This window comes from Aquila chrysaetos, chromosome 6 (assembly GCF_900496995.4).
Source record: "Aquila chrysaetos chrysaetos chromosome 6, bAquChr1.4, whole genome shotgun sequence".
Taxonomy (NCBI): Eukaryota; Metazoa; Chordata; class Aves; order Accipitriformes; family Accipitridae; genus Aquila; species Aquila chrysaetos.
The window spans coordinates 3,246,726-3,264,663 of NC_044009.1; the positions used below are offsets into that span (position 1 = coordinate 3,246,726).

A 17,938-nucleotide genomic window follows, 5' to 3' on the forward strand; every position below is an offset into this window, starting at 1 on the left:
GAGCCCTGCATCTGAGACACCTCTTTATTTTTCATGTTGTAAAGGTAAAGCCTCAGAAAACCAGGTGATGTGAGCTGTTGCCACAAATTGAGAATTATCAAAATTTTGATCTCTTTTGAAAATACCACCTCTTGGCTCTTTAAATTAATTTGCCTTGCTGGGAGGGAAAAAAGGAGTGTGTGAGGTTAACGTGCCTGAAATAGTTTCATGAACTCAAAGAGAATGTCAAGAGATTCACACCCTCTGAGCAGTTCCATCATCTGTAATATTCAGCTCAGTATGCTTGACTAAAACACACCTACTTTATGCAAGATGGGTTTCCCAGTGTGGTGGGTTGTAATCTCATGACAGCAAGCTCCTTTTTGAAGTTACTCTATCAGGTTTTGCTTGAGGTATTCTAGCATTCCTGCATGTGGCTAGAACTTTGAAGATGGGGACATGGAGACTGGGGAAAAAGACTGGCACTGTTTTCTTTGTGACAGTGCCAGTTCAATTACTTGTTTTGTATAGGGTTGGATTTTTTTTAATCTTGGTTAATGATGGAGCATTACTTTGTCTTTTTTTGCCATTCTTAACATAATAAATAGAGGAGAGATGTCTCTGTGGTGTTACACTGGTATCTCTGAAATCTGGGCTTTGTCCCAGGCTTCTGAAATTAATGTGGGCAAATCCATTCTGTGTCTCAGTCCACTATCTGTAAAATGAGAATGATTAACGTTCCGAACTCTTAGGGGGATCTTAAGGATTTATATGTAGAGAGTGGCACATTTAGGTTCTACAAGTGTGAAGAGCCTGAAAAAAAACCACAACAAAATAAAACTAACAGAATATGTAAAGGTAAATCACATTCACTATTCCTCTGCCACTATTTGGTAGGAGCTATTATCAATTGCTACTTTATTTCATTGAATTCAAGCCCCAGCATTAAGTTCCTGGTAACAGGGTAGATAGCAGGAGAAGAAAATAACAGGACCATAACAAGACTCACAAAAATGAGATTAATTAAAAAAAAATTAAGAGATTCTCCGGGTTGTCTGTTGTTCTCTCAGAGCAGAGATTAATATCATTGTTTAATGTACGATTGTTCTTGGAGTGTGCATTTTTCTTTGATGGGCCTGGAGTCAGGACCACCTTTAAAGTAGTGGAAGATGGCTACTTCTGACCTTTGGGTGGTTAAATCAGGGTGATATATGCTTTTTGAGATGTGGGTTGCACTCAGTCTTGCTCCCAAAAGAAAGCAAGCCAGTAAATTATACTCTCTAATCCATGCTGTAGTTTAGCTGGTATCTTCTCTGTGCTCCTAGGCAGAGGCTAAGGTACAGCACACACTGGGATTGAGCAGCAATCCAGCAACAAGCTGAGCGATATGTTGTAAGCTAGCTGATGGTGTCTGTATGATTTACTCTCTCCTGCATTTGTAGGAACCAGCCTTTTTTTGGCAGGGTGCAGAGAAATGCAAATGGCTCAGCTTTACAGAGTTGACATTTGCTCTCAATTTCCCTCAGGTTGAGTAGCTCCACTGAGCAAAGTACTTCATCCCGGCTCATACGGAAGCATAAACGCAGGAGGAGGAAACAAAGGATGCGACAGATTGACAGGGTAAGGTTGGCATCATAATTTTCCAAGGAGGTGAACTGTGATTTTTTGAGTGTAGCAGGTGAACTAGGAAGGGATCCAGTACAGGTCTGTGCCCTGTTGAATTCATTGGAAAGGCTCCCTTTGGCTCCAATCTACCATGGACTAAATCTCTAACATTTAAAGTTCTGCAGCTCTAGAGTCAAGACTCTTTTTCTCCTCTCCCCTTCTCCTTTTACTGTGAAGTGATCGCATTTCTTGTTGTCTCTTTCAAGACCGGCCTCTGCAGGAGAACCTCCATTATGCTACTGGCTGATGTGGGCAAGGGGTGTCTGTGGTGTTAGACATCTGATGTATAAATTGCTGAGACTTGCATTCTGCTGAAAGGAGAAATCTACGTTTATAGGAAATCGCAAATCTTTTCTCTTGCCCTTTCTGTGCTAGTCCTATGGTGGCAGAATGAGGATGGTCCAAATGACGTATTTCTTGAAGTAAACGTTGTGTTCTCTTATAAATATCAGTCTTCACAGATTAAAGAATGAGTATGCATACATTTTATCACAAGAACTGGAGTAAAGTTTTAGAAGATATTCAATAAGCACATTTGTATTTCATTTTGGAGGGAGGGAGTGCCTGTCTTCTCACTTCCCGAAGAATCCTGTGTTGTTCGCCCCTCTCTTTAGGGAGGAGCCGTGGATGTAATAATTCACAGTACACGCTACACCGGGCACTTTAGTATTTAAATGTCTGCCTGTCAGTCGTATAGTCAGGAAGCAGAAAGGATTCAATGTGAAGGTCAGTTGAGAAACCTTAATATAGGAACTGGGTCTGTGTGTTTTGTAAACAAATCTTTGGAGAAAGTGCAGATTGTGTTCAGATTTTTTTTCCTTACAGATTCTAAATGAAGAATAATTTTGAGGAGGCCACAATGGTTTCTGGATGCCTTCCAAATGGAAACCTGTTAATCAGTTCCCAATGAATTAATCCTCAGTAGTTATTTTTATTGTCTTATTCTGAGCCATTTAAAACCTTGAGAATTTTCTGTTGTATTTTGCAGTCGTCTTCGTTCAGCAGCATCACTGATTCTACCATGTCCCTAAATATCATCACTGTCACACTCAACATGGGTAAGAGGCTAAGCAATGTTTTTTATGATGACTTTCAAGTGATACAGATGTATTTTTTTATGGTGTAGTAGCCTTTGGAGCCATTAGAAAGTTCCTTGATTTGAAAGGATGCCAGTTGAACTAAAGGGAACGGCAGCTGAGAGTTGCTACTCTGTTGACTGTGCCTGGATTCCTAGTCCAGTACTGGATAGTTCTGAGCCGTTTGCACAAGCAGATCAGTATTCTTCCTGAGAAGCCCAGGGCAGGAGCTGGAACTCCAGGATATGGAGTTCTGCTCTTATTTCTAGAAATGGTAAGGGGTCAGACATTGTTAGGAGCAAGAGCAGAAGGGCACTGGAAGTTTGCATTTCTGCTGTTCATGCGTTTCGTTGTTTAGCCAGATAGAAATGTGCAGGACTGCCAATTCAGCAGCTTTCAGTAGCACCAGATTCTTCCTGCCACTCTGATGTGTGGAAAAAACATTGCCTAATGCTGATCGGGTGCCTAATTTCTAGGTGTAGACAAGTCTTTTCAATGTCGTTTCTCTTGCTGATTTTTTCAATGTAACTTTTCAGTGTCCTGTATGAAAAAAGAATGTCTTTAGCAGTGTTTCCCTGCTGCCTTTCCCTGAACGTGCCAGGCAGACATACGCCAATAGGGTAACCGGAGATAATTGCAAGTCAAACATGGCCCAGCTGATGTGTTCAGAGAACTGATTATTCGAGACTGAAGTAGCCTGGTGTTAGCTCTTCACTATTATTCCAATCACTTTGTTTGCTTTTTTCCCCCCCCACCCTCCACTTTCTATCTGTATAGAAAAGTATAACTTCCTGGGAATCAGCATTGTAGGACAGAGCAATGACCGGGGTGATGGTGGCATATACATTGGCTCTATTATGAAAGGAGGGGCTGTGGCAGCAGATGGCCGAATTGAACCAGGAGACATGCTTCTGCAGGTTGGTCCGTGTCCAAAAATACATGCTGCTGGCTTGTACATTGGTGGCTCAGCTCAGTCATCCCACCAGATCCATGGACTTAGTAATCAGTTAACAGAATTCATTCACACTCAGAGAAATGTGTCACAAAGATTATTTTCACTTAAATCTATAATTCTTTGAGAACTCTGCTGGTTAGTTGATGTGCTCTGAGAAACAATATTTCTGCAGCCGCTCAAAGGAATGGAAACAGTTATAAGGCAAATAAATTTGGAAACAAATAATTAAAATGTCTTTAACTTCGCTGTTGCAAAGCCTGACCTCTGCTTTTTGCAATGTTTCAGGTGAATGATGTCAATTTTGAGAACATGAGCAATGATGACGCAGTACGGGTTTTACGGGAAATAGTCTCCAAACCAGGGTAAGCATATTACAAAATCTCTTGCTACTTATCCTCCATATGTAGTTATTGGTATTGGGCAAACCTCAGAGAAATCAACATTTTGATCTCAATAAGCAACCAGTATGACTGCTGATCTCAACTCTGAACTGCTCAGTGTAAATGATGAATAGGTGAGACTGGTTCCAATGTACCAGCCAAAGCCAACACAAACTAGGAGTTGCCTGGTTTCAGTAGCACTATTTTTTTATACGATGAGTGTTTTAACATCTCAAGAGCTGATCATTTGACAGATTTCACCAATAGTGCTCATGATCTATGCAAAACCAGAAACATCCTGATACTGGTTCGTACTGAAAATACTTTGACAAGCATCTCAAAAGCATTCTCGGATGTACTTGACAACTGTCGGACAGGAATAAGTTTGTTTCAGAGAGTTCATTGTAGCAGTTACGTCTGTAGGGAGGGTTAAGAGTCACCCTTACTTGTTTTCTTTCTCCCTAGACCTATCAGCCTAACAGTAGCCAAATGCTGGGACCCTACTCCCAGGAGTTATTTCACCATCCCCAGGGGTGAGTACATATTTGTGGTCTTTGGTGGGTTCCTGTGGAGCCCTCAAGGTCTAGAATATTTTCACCTATTTTGGCACCTAACAGATTTCCGTTCCCTACAAGTTTGATACTTTTAAGTTTGGTTGTATTGTTTATGTTTTGTTTTGGGAGGCAGGGGTTTAAGATACTCCTTCTGAGACTCCAGTGCCCAGTGAATTCATGGGAGTTTTTCTTTTGATTTACATGGCTTTGGATCAAGCTCTTAACCTTTTGGTGGGTATATCCTCGTGATCTTGACCTTTCAATTGGTAGAAAGTTTGGAGGATAAGTATACTTAAGTGTTAAAAAGACTCATTTTGTCACATGTACACTTCTTTGGAAGAATTGAAACTGAATATTTTTAAAATTTGAGGCAAACAACATTGTTTCATATTCATAAAACCTCTTGAAAATGACCTAGTTTTAAAACTTCTGATTTAATAAACCTGTCAGTAGTGATAAAAGATCAGTGCTCATGTGACAAACACAGCTGCCTCCTACTGGTGAGCACTATGCTTCTGATACTGAAACCAGCTTGTTACCAGTCCTTCTAAGAAGATGAGGATAGCATTGTCCATTGAAATTAATGCAACAGACTCGTGCAGACTTCGGGAGCTCACTCAGTGAAATCCTTAGGAACACCAGCATAATGAAAAGAAAAATCCCCCAAATCACATCAGATTTGCTACAGGGAGAGCTTGTGTATCAGTTAGTCCTTTGTTCAGCGAAGGTGCATGCATTATTATCCAAGGCAAACAGCAGTGTATCTATTGTAGGCTAAACTGGTTGCAATAATGTGTGGGATATTTTATGGAAATACCTAACACAGGCAGAGCTCTTTTACATAATTTCTGGTTTTAAGGCAATGGAACAACAGCCACTATAATTCAGAAGAAAGAAGTAATCCAGATTATGGGGAAAATAGAGTTTTATTCTCAGCTTTAAAAATTACGTGCTATGTGGCTCTTCTTAAGGTCTGAGTGTATGTAATTTTCACTCTTCTCTGACACCAGTCTCTTCAAATGATCTTTATGTGTCTTGTCTATTTATTTTGCAAGACTATTCCAGTCCTGAAAAGTTTCATTATGGCTGCTGAAAACACTGAGAGGGGAATTCCATGATGCCTCATCTCTGCAAATACAGAGCTCTAGAGTTACTGTTCTGATTCACCTTCAGCAGAAGATTCACCTTCTGTCTGAGTGGTTATTTTGGATCCAGGACCCTTAGAAGTAGGGAGAGATCTTCCTGTCGGCTGGGACAAAGCATTTGGTAGTACTTCACGTCATAGCAAAATGAGAATCTCTGTCTCACTGTATAGAATGATAGTGAAATATTATTACTGGACTGGTAGCTTCTTTCCCACAAGGGGAAATATTTCACTCCTACTGCAGTTACAGGAACAGGAGTGTCATGATTTTATCCTATTAGACTGGTGCGGCAATTGCTAGAGGAAACCAGCTACTGCTGGCAAGGTGCTTTTTGTTCCCTTGTGCTGTGGCTATCTCAGTTGTGCTGCCAGAATGGCAAGAACTTGTGCACCCCTAAAAAATGCCTTCTTTCTCTAGGTCTTAGTGTTTACTGCAAATGTGATTCCATTTGTCTTTTTCTCCCTTTCTGGTTGTTTTGCAGCTGAACCAGTGAGGCCAATTGACCCTGCAGCGTGGATCTCTCATACCACAGCCATGACGGGAGCGTACCCCCGTTACGGTATGAGCCCCTCCATGAGCATCACCACATCTACCAGCTCCTCACTAACAAGCTCAATTCCCGATTCGGAAAGTAAGTCACACTGCGGCCAGCACAGGGCAGGCGTCTTCTGCTCGGGGCCAGCAGTGCAGAGCTGTGCGCAAAACCGACCCCAGCCACAAGCACGATGAAAACGACAGCCGCCACAGAACTCTTGAATGCTTTCTTAAATTTGTAATTCTTATGGGGAGCATAAAACCTTTTTCCAAAGGTCAGAAGTTAATGCAGTGGTGTTTTGCCAGGTTTCACATTCAGGAAAAGGTGGCTTCTAATCCCTTTTAAATTTACAAGGCAGGCCCCCAACTTTATCCCCTCAGATGAATGCGAGAGCTTCCTCCTTGCACTTGACTGTTTTTTAATAAATTTAAATAATTTACTTCAGGTAGATGTCACTGGATAATAATGTTAGTGTATTGTTTAGGAAATCTTCCACTGATACTCACATATCCTTCTTTTATACTTTTTTATACTTTTAGAATTTATTGAACAAGGAAAAAAAAAAGATGTAATGTCCCACGTGAAATTATGGTTAGAGTTCAGCCTTCTTTCCTGATTTGTCTGTCTGTGGCAGTCTCTAAATTAGTCATATCCATGTAACCAACAAGTTGTCATGATTCCTTATCTTGGAAAGTTTTGTTTAAAGAATATAAACTCTTCCTTTCTTTTACTCTTCCTTTGCTTTCTGATGTAAGCGTGGGATAAAAGCTAGTTTGAAATACATGGCAGTAAGGCAAGCCAAATAAATGAGGAGCATGTGTTTCTGAGAACACTGTCCACTGAAGTCCTGGTTCAGGAAAGTGTTCATATTTAAAAGAGCACTTCTGTTTACTTGACGTGAAAGTTTTGAGGTACTTTACACCTCATTAGTATGTGTTTGTTTCCTGTAATATTAATATGGAAGAATTTCTCTAGAGATGCAATCTTTCTATCAGATTTGTTCATCTGTAGCAAGGAGATTTATTATATTTGTTTATACACACATAGAAATCTTGAAGTAGCTTTAAAGTTCTGAGGAGATTATCTCATTTGTGGAACAATGCTACCTCACTATGCATTTATTGAAAGCCAGATAAATATTACATGTTAACAAGGGATGCTTAAGTGTCTGCTAGATCTGGAGTCCAAATTTAGGACTGAATAACTTTTTTTTCATTTTGTAAGATTTTTCCAGAGAGAAAGGGAGGATATCATTTAGAAAAAACAACAAAACAAACAAGAAAAACAACACTTTGAGGATTTTAAAGACCAATGCTGTGTTGGTGACTAGTGACAGAATCTTCCCTGGAGAAATGCATGGCTGAAGCATGAAAGTTGCATTTGCAGGGACCAGTTAAGTCCTATCAGACCACGTAGGTGTCTGCCTCTTTTTCTTCTACCCTCTCTCAGATTTTTTAAGCACATAGTTCCTGGAATTACACCTCACATTGAATTGAAAGGGCAGTTATCCTTTTTGTAGGTGTAATAGCTCAGTGCCTTTTTAGATAGTAGGCAGCACCACTGAAGGGGAAATACATCTGCAGTAGAAAGCAAGTGAACCGCTTACCTGATGACTGCTTTATCTTGAGATGTGTTTTCAGCCTTACAGGTACTAAGATTGCTGGAATCAAATGTATCTGCCGATTGCTGTCAAACAACAAGAGTCTGTTACTCTGCATTCCTCTTGAACTATTCATGTATCGTGTGCCTTGATATATAGTGATGTGATTGGGAAGTGTGGAACACAGATGCCCTCTCAATCATACTTTTAAAATAAAGGTTATTTGGGAGCAGAACCACGTTTCTGGAGACAGCTTCTCATTTCTATGCCAGTGACTTACAGTGTTTCCCGAATGCAAGAAAACACGGAGTACCCCTGACCTTTTTTGTGACCTTCTGCTTAACACTCCTTCCTTCAGTTGAGTCCTGTTATCCCCCCTCCCCGAACACGGCAGGCAGCACCTCAGGGCCCGAGGTACGAAGAGTACCTGTTGTGTGAACCTCTTTGGCAGGAAAGACAAAGTCGGGGAGGAACGGAGGAGGAGAGAGGCGAGGAGAGACTGCGCATTGACATATCAAAGAAAGAAGAGCTTCATGCAAAATGGGGCTTTCTAACTTTTCATGTTCCAGTGCAAGATTCTCTGTTTCAGTTCCTCTGAGGCTAGAGTCACTAGTATTTGAAGCGAATATAGTATCTGTTCTACAGTATCTCCTGTGAAAGTGGAAGCAGTGAATTAATGGAGTCATCTTAGACAAGACTGTTTCATGGTTCCTTGTTTTAAGTATTGTGACTGTCTGCTGTTTTACTCTGTATAGCAAGGCCAGGATAATGTAAATGGACTGAATAACTGCTTTCCTTCTGACTAGCATTCCTTTGCTCTCTAGCCTCTGGATCAAAAGTGAAGTTCTGATATCTGAAGCATTTGCACAGCCACCATCATATCCGTGCTAGTGATTAAAGTAGCTGAGATTTTGGGGCCATACAAATCACCACCACACAGTAGGAATTATTCTGTGTTAGCTCTTTATTTTCTCAGGTGCATTTCTTCAAAAACAGGACTATGCAAACCAAGGCAGACTGAGGTGCTTCATAGTAATTATTGCTTTAAAAAGTATCTTGTTCTCCAGCGGTGTTCTGGCTGATGCAGGAGAATATTCTCTCACAGTGGTTTCTGAGTGTTGGACTTGCTGCCTCAGTCAGTGCAAACTCTGCTCCTCGTTTACTCTGCTGAAGGTAGATTTTTCCAGCCCCTCTTCTGCCACTACAGGACCCCTTTCTGCAAAGTAGTGCTGACCCATTCCATGAGATTAATGTCAAGTGTTTCAATGTTTCTCGAAGGTCTTGCTGTTTCAAAATGCAGTCTCCTGACATTGTTGGAAAGTTCTCTTTTTCTCTTGCATGGACTTCAGAGGATTTTGAATTGAGACTTCAAACTATTTCTGCTTAATAGTATTCAGCCTGAGGTACTGCAGGCCTTTTTGTTTGGGCAAATGTGTACTTCCTTACTCAAATAAGGATACAAGGAAGTGGTGATATTACACGCGGTAGGACTTTGCTTTCCTGGAGTATACACCTCTTTTATTACCAGGATCTGCTAATGGGAAGAAAATGCCACTCAAAACTGATAACCAAAGCCCTGAGAAAGAGCTTTGTGGTAGATCTGGTTCCCCAGAAAGGACTTACTGTCGGTGCTCTTCCTCAGATTTGCACATACCCGTAAAGGTGGTCAGGTAGTCAGGCCCACAGTTGACTGAGTTCAGACCAAAGTGAGTGCATTTTAGATGCATCTTAGAATTTTTCTTATTTGTACAGCAGCTAGCAGACTTAGAAAATATTGATCATCATTTGGCCGGTGTTGTTGTTTATACGCAGATCGCAGGTCTCCAAGAAAATACAATTTATTGCTCCCCACAAACTTTACTTGAATATTGGTTTGTTGTTTTTTTCCCCCCCAAACAAACATGCTGCTTTTTGCCACTAACCAAACTAACTTAAAGCAAAAGCAAAATTTCAGTGTTTATTCAAACTTTGTAAGTATTGAAGTCGCATGCATAGATGGTCTGGGATATTTTCATGCATATTAGCAGTGCATGTATTGAAAGAAGCATTTTCAGTTTTCATTGTTTCATGCTTGTTGTACCTTTTATCAAAATTTTGGGTTGCTGGAAAAAACCAAAATTGGTTCCCTTGTGCTTTTGAAAGGTGGGTGATATGGGGAGCTGGGAGAAGGGAGGGGAGGAGGGTTTCTGAATTCCTGCTGGAGAAGGGTCTGAACTACAAACACAGGACACACATGCTCAACATGAATTTTCTAGGGCTGAGAAGATGGGAGCAGGAAGGAGGACTGGGTGCTGTATCCAAAGAATATAGTTTTCTTATATATAAACAGGATGATTGAGTTCTGCACAGAACACAAGAAGGCTGGTAGACTCTTGGACCCAGATTCACCCCACTGGGCTTTCAATATTAGATGCCACTTTGCCTCTATATACGGTAGAGAAGGAGTTTCTAAAGTAACTAGACTACGGTAGGCACCTCAGTTCAGCAGGGTGAATCTCAGCCCTGTTGTTCTGGTTTTATTATAAAAATTCATCGGGAAAGTTTGAAGCCTCTGGTGAGCCAGGTCTGCCCATAAGAGTGTGTGAAATATGAATGGAGCAGTGATGGCTGCGGAGGCATTTGGGAGTAGTGTTTTTTTTAAGTGTTCTGCAAGAAAGGTGCATGGCAAAGTAATGCTGGGTTAAATGAGATGTTAACTTGTAAGGCCGCCATCATTGGGATCCTGGAAAATTCTGGGGTTTTGTCTGTTTTTTTTTTTTTTTAAGGAAACCACCAGCTTTTATCCTGATGATGGAAGCTTGCTTTTCTAATTTCAATTCTCCCCAATTATGCTGATGTCCAAATCTTAAAAAAACAAATGGACATTGACTGAGACATGGTCATCATCTTTGTCCATGCAGATGGATATTATTCCTGACAATTAAACTGAAAGTTAAAGAACAAGCCAAAAAACCTTGTCCTACAGAGTTTTGCATACAGTGCACTGAACTGTTGGGTGGGTAGGGGCTGTTCATGGCAAATTGAAATGGAAAGCAATGGTCGCAGAACTCCTTGAGTTTCCTTTTCTGCAAATCTCAATGCAGTGTGGATTGAAAGAGTGCAGTGCTGGTAGGGACTCAGCATCTCAGTGACTAAACTGGTTGCACTGAGCACAGTCTCTGAAAAATTGGTACGGATGCTGTAATTTATGCCATTGATGAGGGTGCATTTGGGAACCTTTGTGTCTTTTTTTGCATCTGTTGGTAAAGCTGTGTCTTGGAACGTTTCATCCAAATTGGGAGCTGAGAAGTTCCTTTTCAGACTCGGTTCATTTCAAAGAAGCATGTAACCTTTCTTCCTTTTAGAATTAGAAGAATCTCCCTTAACTGTGAAGAGTGACATGGCTACTATTGTCAAGGTTATGCAGCTACCAGACTCAGGCCTTGAAATTCGGGACAGGATGTGGTTAAAAATTACCATCTCCAATGCAGTGATAGGTAAGCAGATCAAAGGGATGCTGAGGAAAAAAACCCAGTGGCTTTTTGGAAATAGGCAGAAGAAACTATCTTTATATGAGCTTTTTTCCCCCCCCCGTCTATTATCTCTTATAGTCCCTTGACTTGGTATTTGTGAACAACTCTAAGTGTGACAGGAAATATCTAATAGCTCTTGTTTGAGCCTGGACAGCCAAAAATACTGCACGTTTCTTATGCCCCCACACAGCTGGTTCATAACTCTTACTTGTTATATCTCAGGTTTTCCATGTAATTACTTGTGGCTCTAGCAATCTGCCCAAGTTCAGCAGAGCAACAATCCTTGTAATTCCAGTTCCACACGGCCACACAACCTTAATAAAGCATCTTAATTACATTTAAAATTACCACAACTAGTCTACCTTTGATTCTGACTGTCCTGTGACCTCAACTGTGCTAACATTTAGTCAATCTAGGTTGTAGTTACTTTTTGCTGAGAAAGGGATTGGAACCCGGGTCTTTTGACAAGGGTTGCCCCTTGACGAAGATGACTCTCCCAGTCACTTCTGTTCTGTAAATCCTGTGTCATTTTCATTACTGCAACTCAGAAGGGGTTGAACAGTATAACTATAAAATTTTCTCTGTGTGTATTTGGTGTCACTGTTAATGTAGTGTTCAACTGGGTGCAAGATAATTCTTTGCTTGCTTTATTGATGTTTGGTGGTAACTAATTTAGCAGTTAGGCTGAGTTGTGAAAATAACATTTTGAGCTCTTTGCAGCAAGATTGTTACATATTCATATTTGCATTCAGTACCTAGCACAGTAGTACTAGTGGGCTGTGTGATAATGTGAAGATTAAAAACCAAAAAAGGTCAATTTGGCTAGGATGATCCTGTGTCTCCTCTTCCTGTTCTCATTTTAGGAGCAGATGTGGTTGACTGGCTTTACACACATGTGGAAGGCTTCAAAGACCGACGGGAGGCTAGAAAATATGCCAGCAGCATGTTAAAACACGGCTACCTCAGGCACACTGTGAACAAAATCACCTTCTCAGAACAGTGCTATTATGTCTTTGGAGACCTCTGTGGCAGTAAGTTCCCCGTCTGTGAAGGGCAAGGCTGCATGTGTGTTGTGTCTTCTGTGCTCACAGGATGCACAGAGGAGAGTCCTGTAGGATTTCACAAGTGGGTATTTCGGAACAGGCCGTTATTCTTAAGTTGCATGACAAGTGGTTGATGCTTCCTGTTAGACCAAGCAATTAGACCACTTGGAAGAGCAGGATGAACTCATCAAATAAGGCATTGCACTGAGGCTGAAGAAAGCAGGGTTTATTTCTGGTGATGCCACGGACTTCCTGCTTGTCAGTCACACTCAGTTTCCAATCTGTAAAATGGGAATGATTCCTCCTTGACTTATGGGAATTCTGCAAAGGTACCTTGGTGCTCAGTGGTAAATACTGATGTCTGCCCTACCATGTGTGGTATTTAAAATGAACTCTGGAGGCGGAGTCCCTCTAGTCCCTCACCACACTAGGTGCTGTGTCAGCCATTATTAATATGCAGGAGTCAGCTGCTAGGTAAGAACACAGTCCTCACCTTTTCTCTCTTTTCCAGATATGGCTGCACTGAACCTTAACAATGGTTCTAGCGGAGCCTCGGATCAGGATACCCTTGCTCCACTTCCGCATCCTGCTGCTCCCTGGCCATTAGGCCAAGGATACCCATATCAGTATCCTCTGCCCCCTCCATGTTTTCCACCAGCATACCAAGACCCAGGCTTTAGCTATGGTAGTGGCAGTGCAGGGAGCCAGCAAAGTGAAGGTAAGGTGGTTAATCTGGTACTTATTTCTATAGCTGTCATTATCCCTAACCATTTGCTTGAGTTCCTTTGTACTGTCTGTGCTCCTGTCTTGTGGTTTTGTATGCTACCTGCATGGACTTGGTGCGACTGCACTTAATCAAAACTGTTTGTGTATGTGATGGAGTGGGTTAGCCTTTCAGCTCTGTATTGAAACTGCCAGCGATGTTTTCACTGAGTCAGTAGAATAGAATAGAATACATGCTGTTTATCATTATGCTGTAGTTCTGTACCCCATGCAAAATGCCAGCGGGGAACTAGAGCCAAGCTGTTTGTCATGTCCATGGTGGCATGGGCATCGTTACTTTTCTTACCCAACAGCACCACACGGTAAACTACTGCTTAGATGATGCTGATCAGGCCAACGTTAATGACTCAGTTGTCCACCCTGTTAAAACAGATAAACTATTGCCCCCCTTTTTAGAGGTCAGAGCCATTGCCAACAGTGGGGCTGCAGCCTCTTGATATTGCTAGAAATTAGGCCATTTCGTTGCTGATGGAACAGGGATTAGAACCAAGGTGCTCTTGGCTTTCACTTCAATGCTCAGTACAAAAGGAAAAGCACTCTCTTTGCTTGTGTGAAACAAGCGCGAGGTGGCCAGCCAGATGGTTTACAGGGCTGAAACACTGCTCACAGGGAGGAGAGTCTCTTTTGTAATATATGACAGGGAAAAAAAGATAATACTGCATGGATTAAAAACCTGACCTCCTCCTTTCCTGCACCAGGATAATTTTGTGGTTAATTTTTAAACCTTAATAAATAAAAAATATGTATCTTTCGGCTGTACAGATTTTTTTTTTTTTTTTTAATCACTTCCAGAGTGAGTTTTGCTTTTGGAAATGCTGCCAGTAAAGAAAGGGTGAGGTTTCTCTGTGTTTTTGTGGTGAACATCCAGTAACTTGGATGTAACTTCTTGTTTACCATAGCCAGTTAGATTTTGCAAAATTTCACAAAAGAATTTCATAACAGGAACTTGCTCACCAGATTTTAGCACTATTGCTTCCCACCTTATCTCAAAATAAGTACTGTCTGTGAGGAAGCTCATGGTGGTATCCAAAGGTTTTAGAACTGAAAGCTGATTGTGCTGGAAAGAATGCAATTATTTTTTTTGGCAGCTGGTTCTGTGGGCAGTAGAATATTAGATCTCTGCTGCTGGAATAGGAAAGGTATGGTATTTTATCCATGCGACCTGTGTTACTGGCTAAAGAGAGCCTTATGAAAGGCGCCAAGGTGTTTAATTTTGAAGGGTTTCCACACTTTCCTTGTTCTTCTTTTGGAAACTACACTTCTGTGTTGTTTCTTGTTTTGTAACTGTTATTCCCTTGTTTTGTTCTGAGCAAGCATTAGACTGAAGGATTCATAGAGGAATGGCTGACTCTAGGGGATTGGTAAGCTTCAAATGCCTCCATAATAATAATGAATTCACAGCATGATCATTTAGACTCTTGTGACCCAAATGTTTAGCTGTACTTTTTTTTTTTTTTTTTTTTTTTTTTTTCTTTTTAATTGTCCTGGACACACAACCTGTCTCAATGCACAGTAGTCCAATAGCGTGGCATTAGCATATCAACCTGTCTGGCCCCTGTGTGACTGTGCTGCAGCAGCTACAGAGGGAATGGCATCAGATACCTCACTGTCAGCTCAGATGGGAAAATCCTATCACCAGTCTCTTCACTGTTCTTCATAAAATAAATAAATAAATAAATAAATAATGCCAGCTCCTAATTTATTAGTCTGATGTCAGCCATATGGATTGGATTTATTTACCAGTGCCCTTCCACTGCTCATTTACTGAAAGACGCTTGAGCACTGTCCAGATGTCTCAGGCAGCTAAGAGTACTGGGACACAGGGCTGCATTGGTCACTCTCAATATAGAGTGTTAGAATTGGGTTTCTGGTGAAGTCTCTTTTATGTGTGAAGTTAGATCGTAACTGAATTCATCTGGTGAACAAGAGCACTGCTCCAGAGCCCAGTGAATGTCACGTTTTTGAGATGAATGCAGTGTATTTGCTGATGATTACAGACAAAAGCCTGAGATTTGGGTCAAGAGACAGACTGAGACCGTGTTCTGGCAGGCAACAAATGGGAAGGGAGATCTAGCAAAGTTTTATGTGATGTTGCAGTTCTGTTCAAGGCTCTGTTCCAATTTAGGTTGCTGCTTGCTTCATCTGAGCCACATCATCTGTCCCTGCTTGTGGTACCCAGGGCTTAGGTTATTTTTAAAGGCTTGGACAGGTTTGCTGTAGGGAATGGCACTGGTGTGAGGACCAGCTCCTCTGCAAAACATCATCTCTGTTACCATAGTGTTTAGGTTAAAGTCACGTCCCTGTTCTGGTAGATGCTCGCTATACAGATGGATAGTGAGAGATCATCAGGTTACAGTCTGAAGAGATGAAAGAAGTGGGAAGGATGGATTTGTTCAAGCTCAGAGGATGTCAGTTGTTGAGACAGGACCAATAGAAGAGTCTTCAGAGCCTCTCTACACTGTCTCTGGAGGCTCTCCTGCCCCTGTCCAGGAGGATTCATGTGGAAACGTCTGTTCCCATGAAATGAAGTATTGAGGCAGCTGGAGTCTCTGTGGCTTTAGGGGGTGGAAGTTTGGTGTCCAGCAGTAATAGAGAGTGAAGGCTGATAATATGTTGTGCCAACGCAGAGTTCAGCTTTTCTAGGCATTTGAAATGCAGATTCTTTAAATCCATTTTATGACACTTAGGTTTAAAGTTGGTCTTAGATGGAAACAAACACTGCTGTGGTTGTGTCAAGTTAGCAGCATTTCACACCTCAGCCTTAGGTTGGGCTGCACGTCTCCAAGACAGGCCAGTCCCCAGCTGCCAAGAAGTTGATGCTCTTATTAGTTTGCGTTTAAACTCAAGGCTTAGGAGGACTTTCTGATTGTGCGTTCTGTGACAAGATTTAAAGGCATGTCAGGCAGAGAGTGAACCTCAGCATGACTAGAGGAGAACGGCTATGCTGCTGATTATTCTTAGCTAAGACTGCTGTAATGGTAGATGGTTTCTCTGTTTTCTTTCTGCCATGTAATCAGCTTGGAGTGCAGCTGCAGAAAGTCAGGTTCTTCTGAGATAAGTCTGCATTAACCGCTTGACCTCTTGGAGTCTTGGCAGATCAGCTAGACCTGCTACTCCTGGTACACTGAAGTCTGGAGTAGCAACATGATGGATTGCCACAAGGCAGTCTCAGTCCTACTGACTGTGGAAGACCTCTCAAGATCAGTAATAAATGCTTTCAGTGCAGCTTGCTTTCTCCCCTGCATGATCTTTACTCAGCCACAAGCTAAGGAACTGGCAATGAATTCTTGTGAATGGGGAGCTTGCATCAAAGAATAATGACTTTGGTAAGGTTTGCAGGGTTTGGATGGGTAGCAACAGAAGGTTGGATGGGTAGCAACAGAATGTATCATGAGATAAAGGCAGAGGCATATTAGCTGTGGTTAAAATAAAGTGTCAATTTTCTTCCACTGTGAACAATGTGCCACACTGGAGAGCTTACAAAGATGCTTCTTGGAGTTAATCTCTATGTTCTTTGGAGCAAAGGCTGTAACAGTCAACCTGCTAACAAGTAGTTTCTCCCGTCTTACTTGGTTTTACAAGATTGTTATGAAACATTTGAAATGACAGCTCAGGGAGTACCTTACCTCTTCAAAAACCTCACCTTAATGAATCTTTGTAGTATTTGATGGAGGCAGCTGAACCCATGTTAATATCTCCATTTACAGATGGAAGAAAACTGAGGCACAAAGCAGGACAGTGTTTTTCCCAGAGCAGAGAAGAGCTGATAGGGGTTACAGTCGGCAAACACCACTTCAGAGTCCCAGGCTCAGAATACTAACTTCAAGTCCAGTGATTTTATATTCTGTGTTTTCCATTTATCCCCAGCTTTTCTTGCACTCTGCAGGGGAATCTAGGCTTTCCACTATACACACCAGGTCAGTTTAGTTTTCCTGTCTCTTCTATTTGCCTGCTCTAAACATCAGCTGGAGCAGACAGAAGTTGATGATCGTCTGTAGTTCAGGAAAGGAGCAGCCCAGAATCATTCTGTTTTTCCCATTTCAGTGACCCCGGTGGCTCATTCAGACTCAAAAGCTGGTCCCCTATTCTGCTGGCTGGGGATCCTTTTTGGGAAGACAATCTTGCGCTAAGATGGCATGAACTTAATGAGATATTCTGTGGGTTGGTTCGTTGGGGTTTTTTAAAGAAGAATTAACTTGGAAATGTCTGCTGACATCATCCTAGCCTATCTCTCAGAGGTAACAGATAGGTAACAGAGCATGACCTTCAACTCGAATGTAAAATCAGTTCTGAAGTTTAGTGAAGCTTGTATGTAGCAACGACTCAGCTTACGCACCAGCAGTAGTCCTTTGTTCTTCCAAGTTGATTTAGTGACCTCCGCTAGGAACATCCTGCATGGTATTGAATCATCGTAGAGCAGTTCAACAAATAACTGGTTTTGGAAGAATTCTCCAAGCCCAGAACACTGTAGTGATGAATTTTAAAAGAATCTACGCGCTGAAGCCAGCAAAAGGACATCTGTTAACTTCAGGTGATTTGGCCCTGGGTGCGAGTACGCCCGGTGTGACCAAGGGTGACAGAGAAGGCAAATGAGTTTCTTTCTGAAAAGTTTTTGCTGATAGAAGATAGCAAAGACAGAGACAGTTACAATTCGACTGAAGCTCGTTTGCTTGAGTCAAACCCCAAATGCCTGCTTCTTCCTTCTGTTTTT

General features: G+C 41.6%; 1 protein-coding gene across 3 annotated transcripts in view; it reads left to right on the forward strand.

Annotated features, from left to right (window-relative positions):
- DVL1 (dishevelled segment polarity protein 1) overlaps positions 1-17,938 on the forward strand; it is a 105,655-nt gene that overhangs the window by 82,715 nt on the left and 5,002 nt on the right. Inside the window, exons 6-15 of one of the 3 annotated variants that reach the window (XM_030017352.2) lie at positions 1,506-1,599; positions 2,633-2,702; positions 3,498-3,637; positions 3,961-4,037; positions 4,521-4,588; positions 6,236-6,385; positions 11,234-11,365; positions 12,265-12,432; positions 12,956-13,162; positions 14,542-14,588. In XM_030017352.2, coding sequence (XP_029873212.1) covers positions 1,506-1,599; positions 2,633-2,702; positions 3,498-3,637; positions 3,961-4,037; positions 4,521-4,588; positions 6,236-6,385; positions 11,234-11,365; positions 12,265-12,432; positions 12,956-13,162; positions 14,542-14,552 — 1,117 coding nt within the window. In that variant the 3' untranslated portion in view covers positions 14,553-14,588. The remainder of the gene's footprint in view (positions 1-1,505; positions 1,600-2,632; positions 2,703-3,497; positions 3,638-3,960; positions 4,038-4,520; positions 4,589-6,235; positions 6,386-11,233; positions 11,366-12,264; positions 12,433-12,955; positions 13,163-14,541; positions 14,589-17,938) is intronic. The other 2 variants (XM_030017349.2, XM_030017350.2) reach the window with 2 other exon arrangements.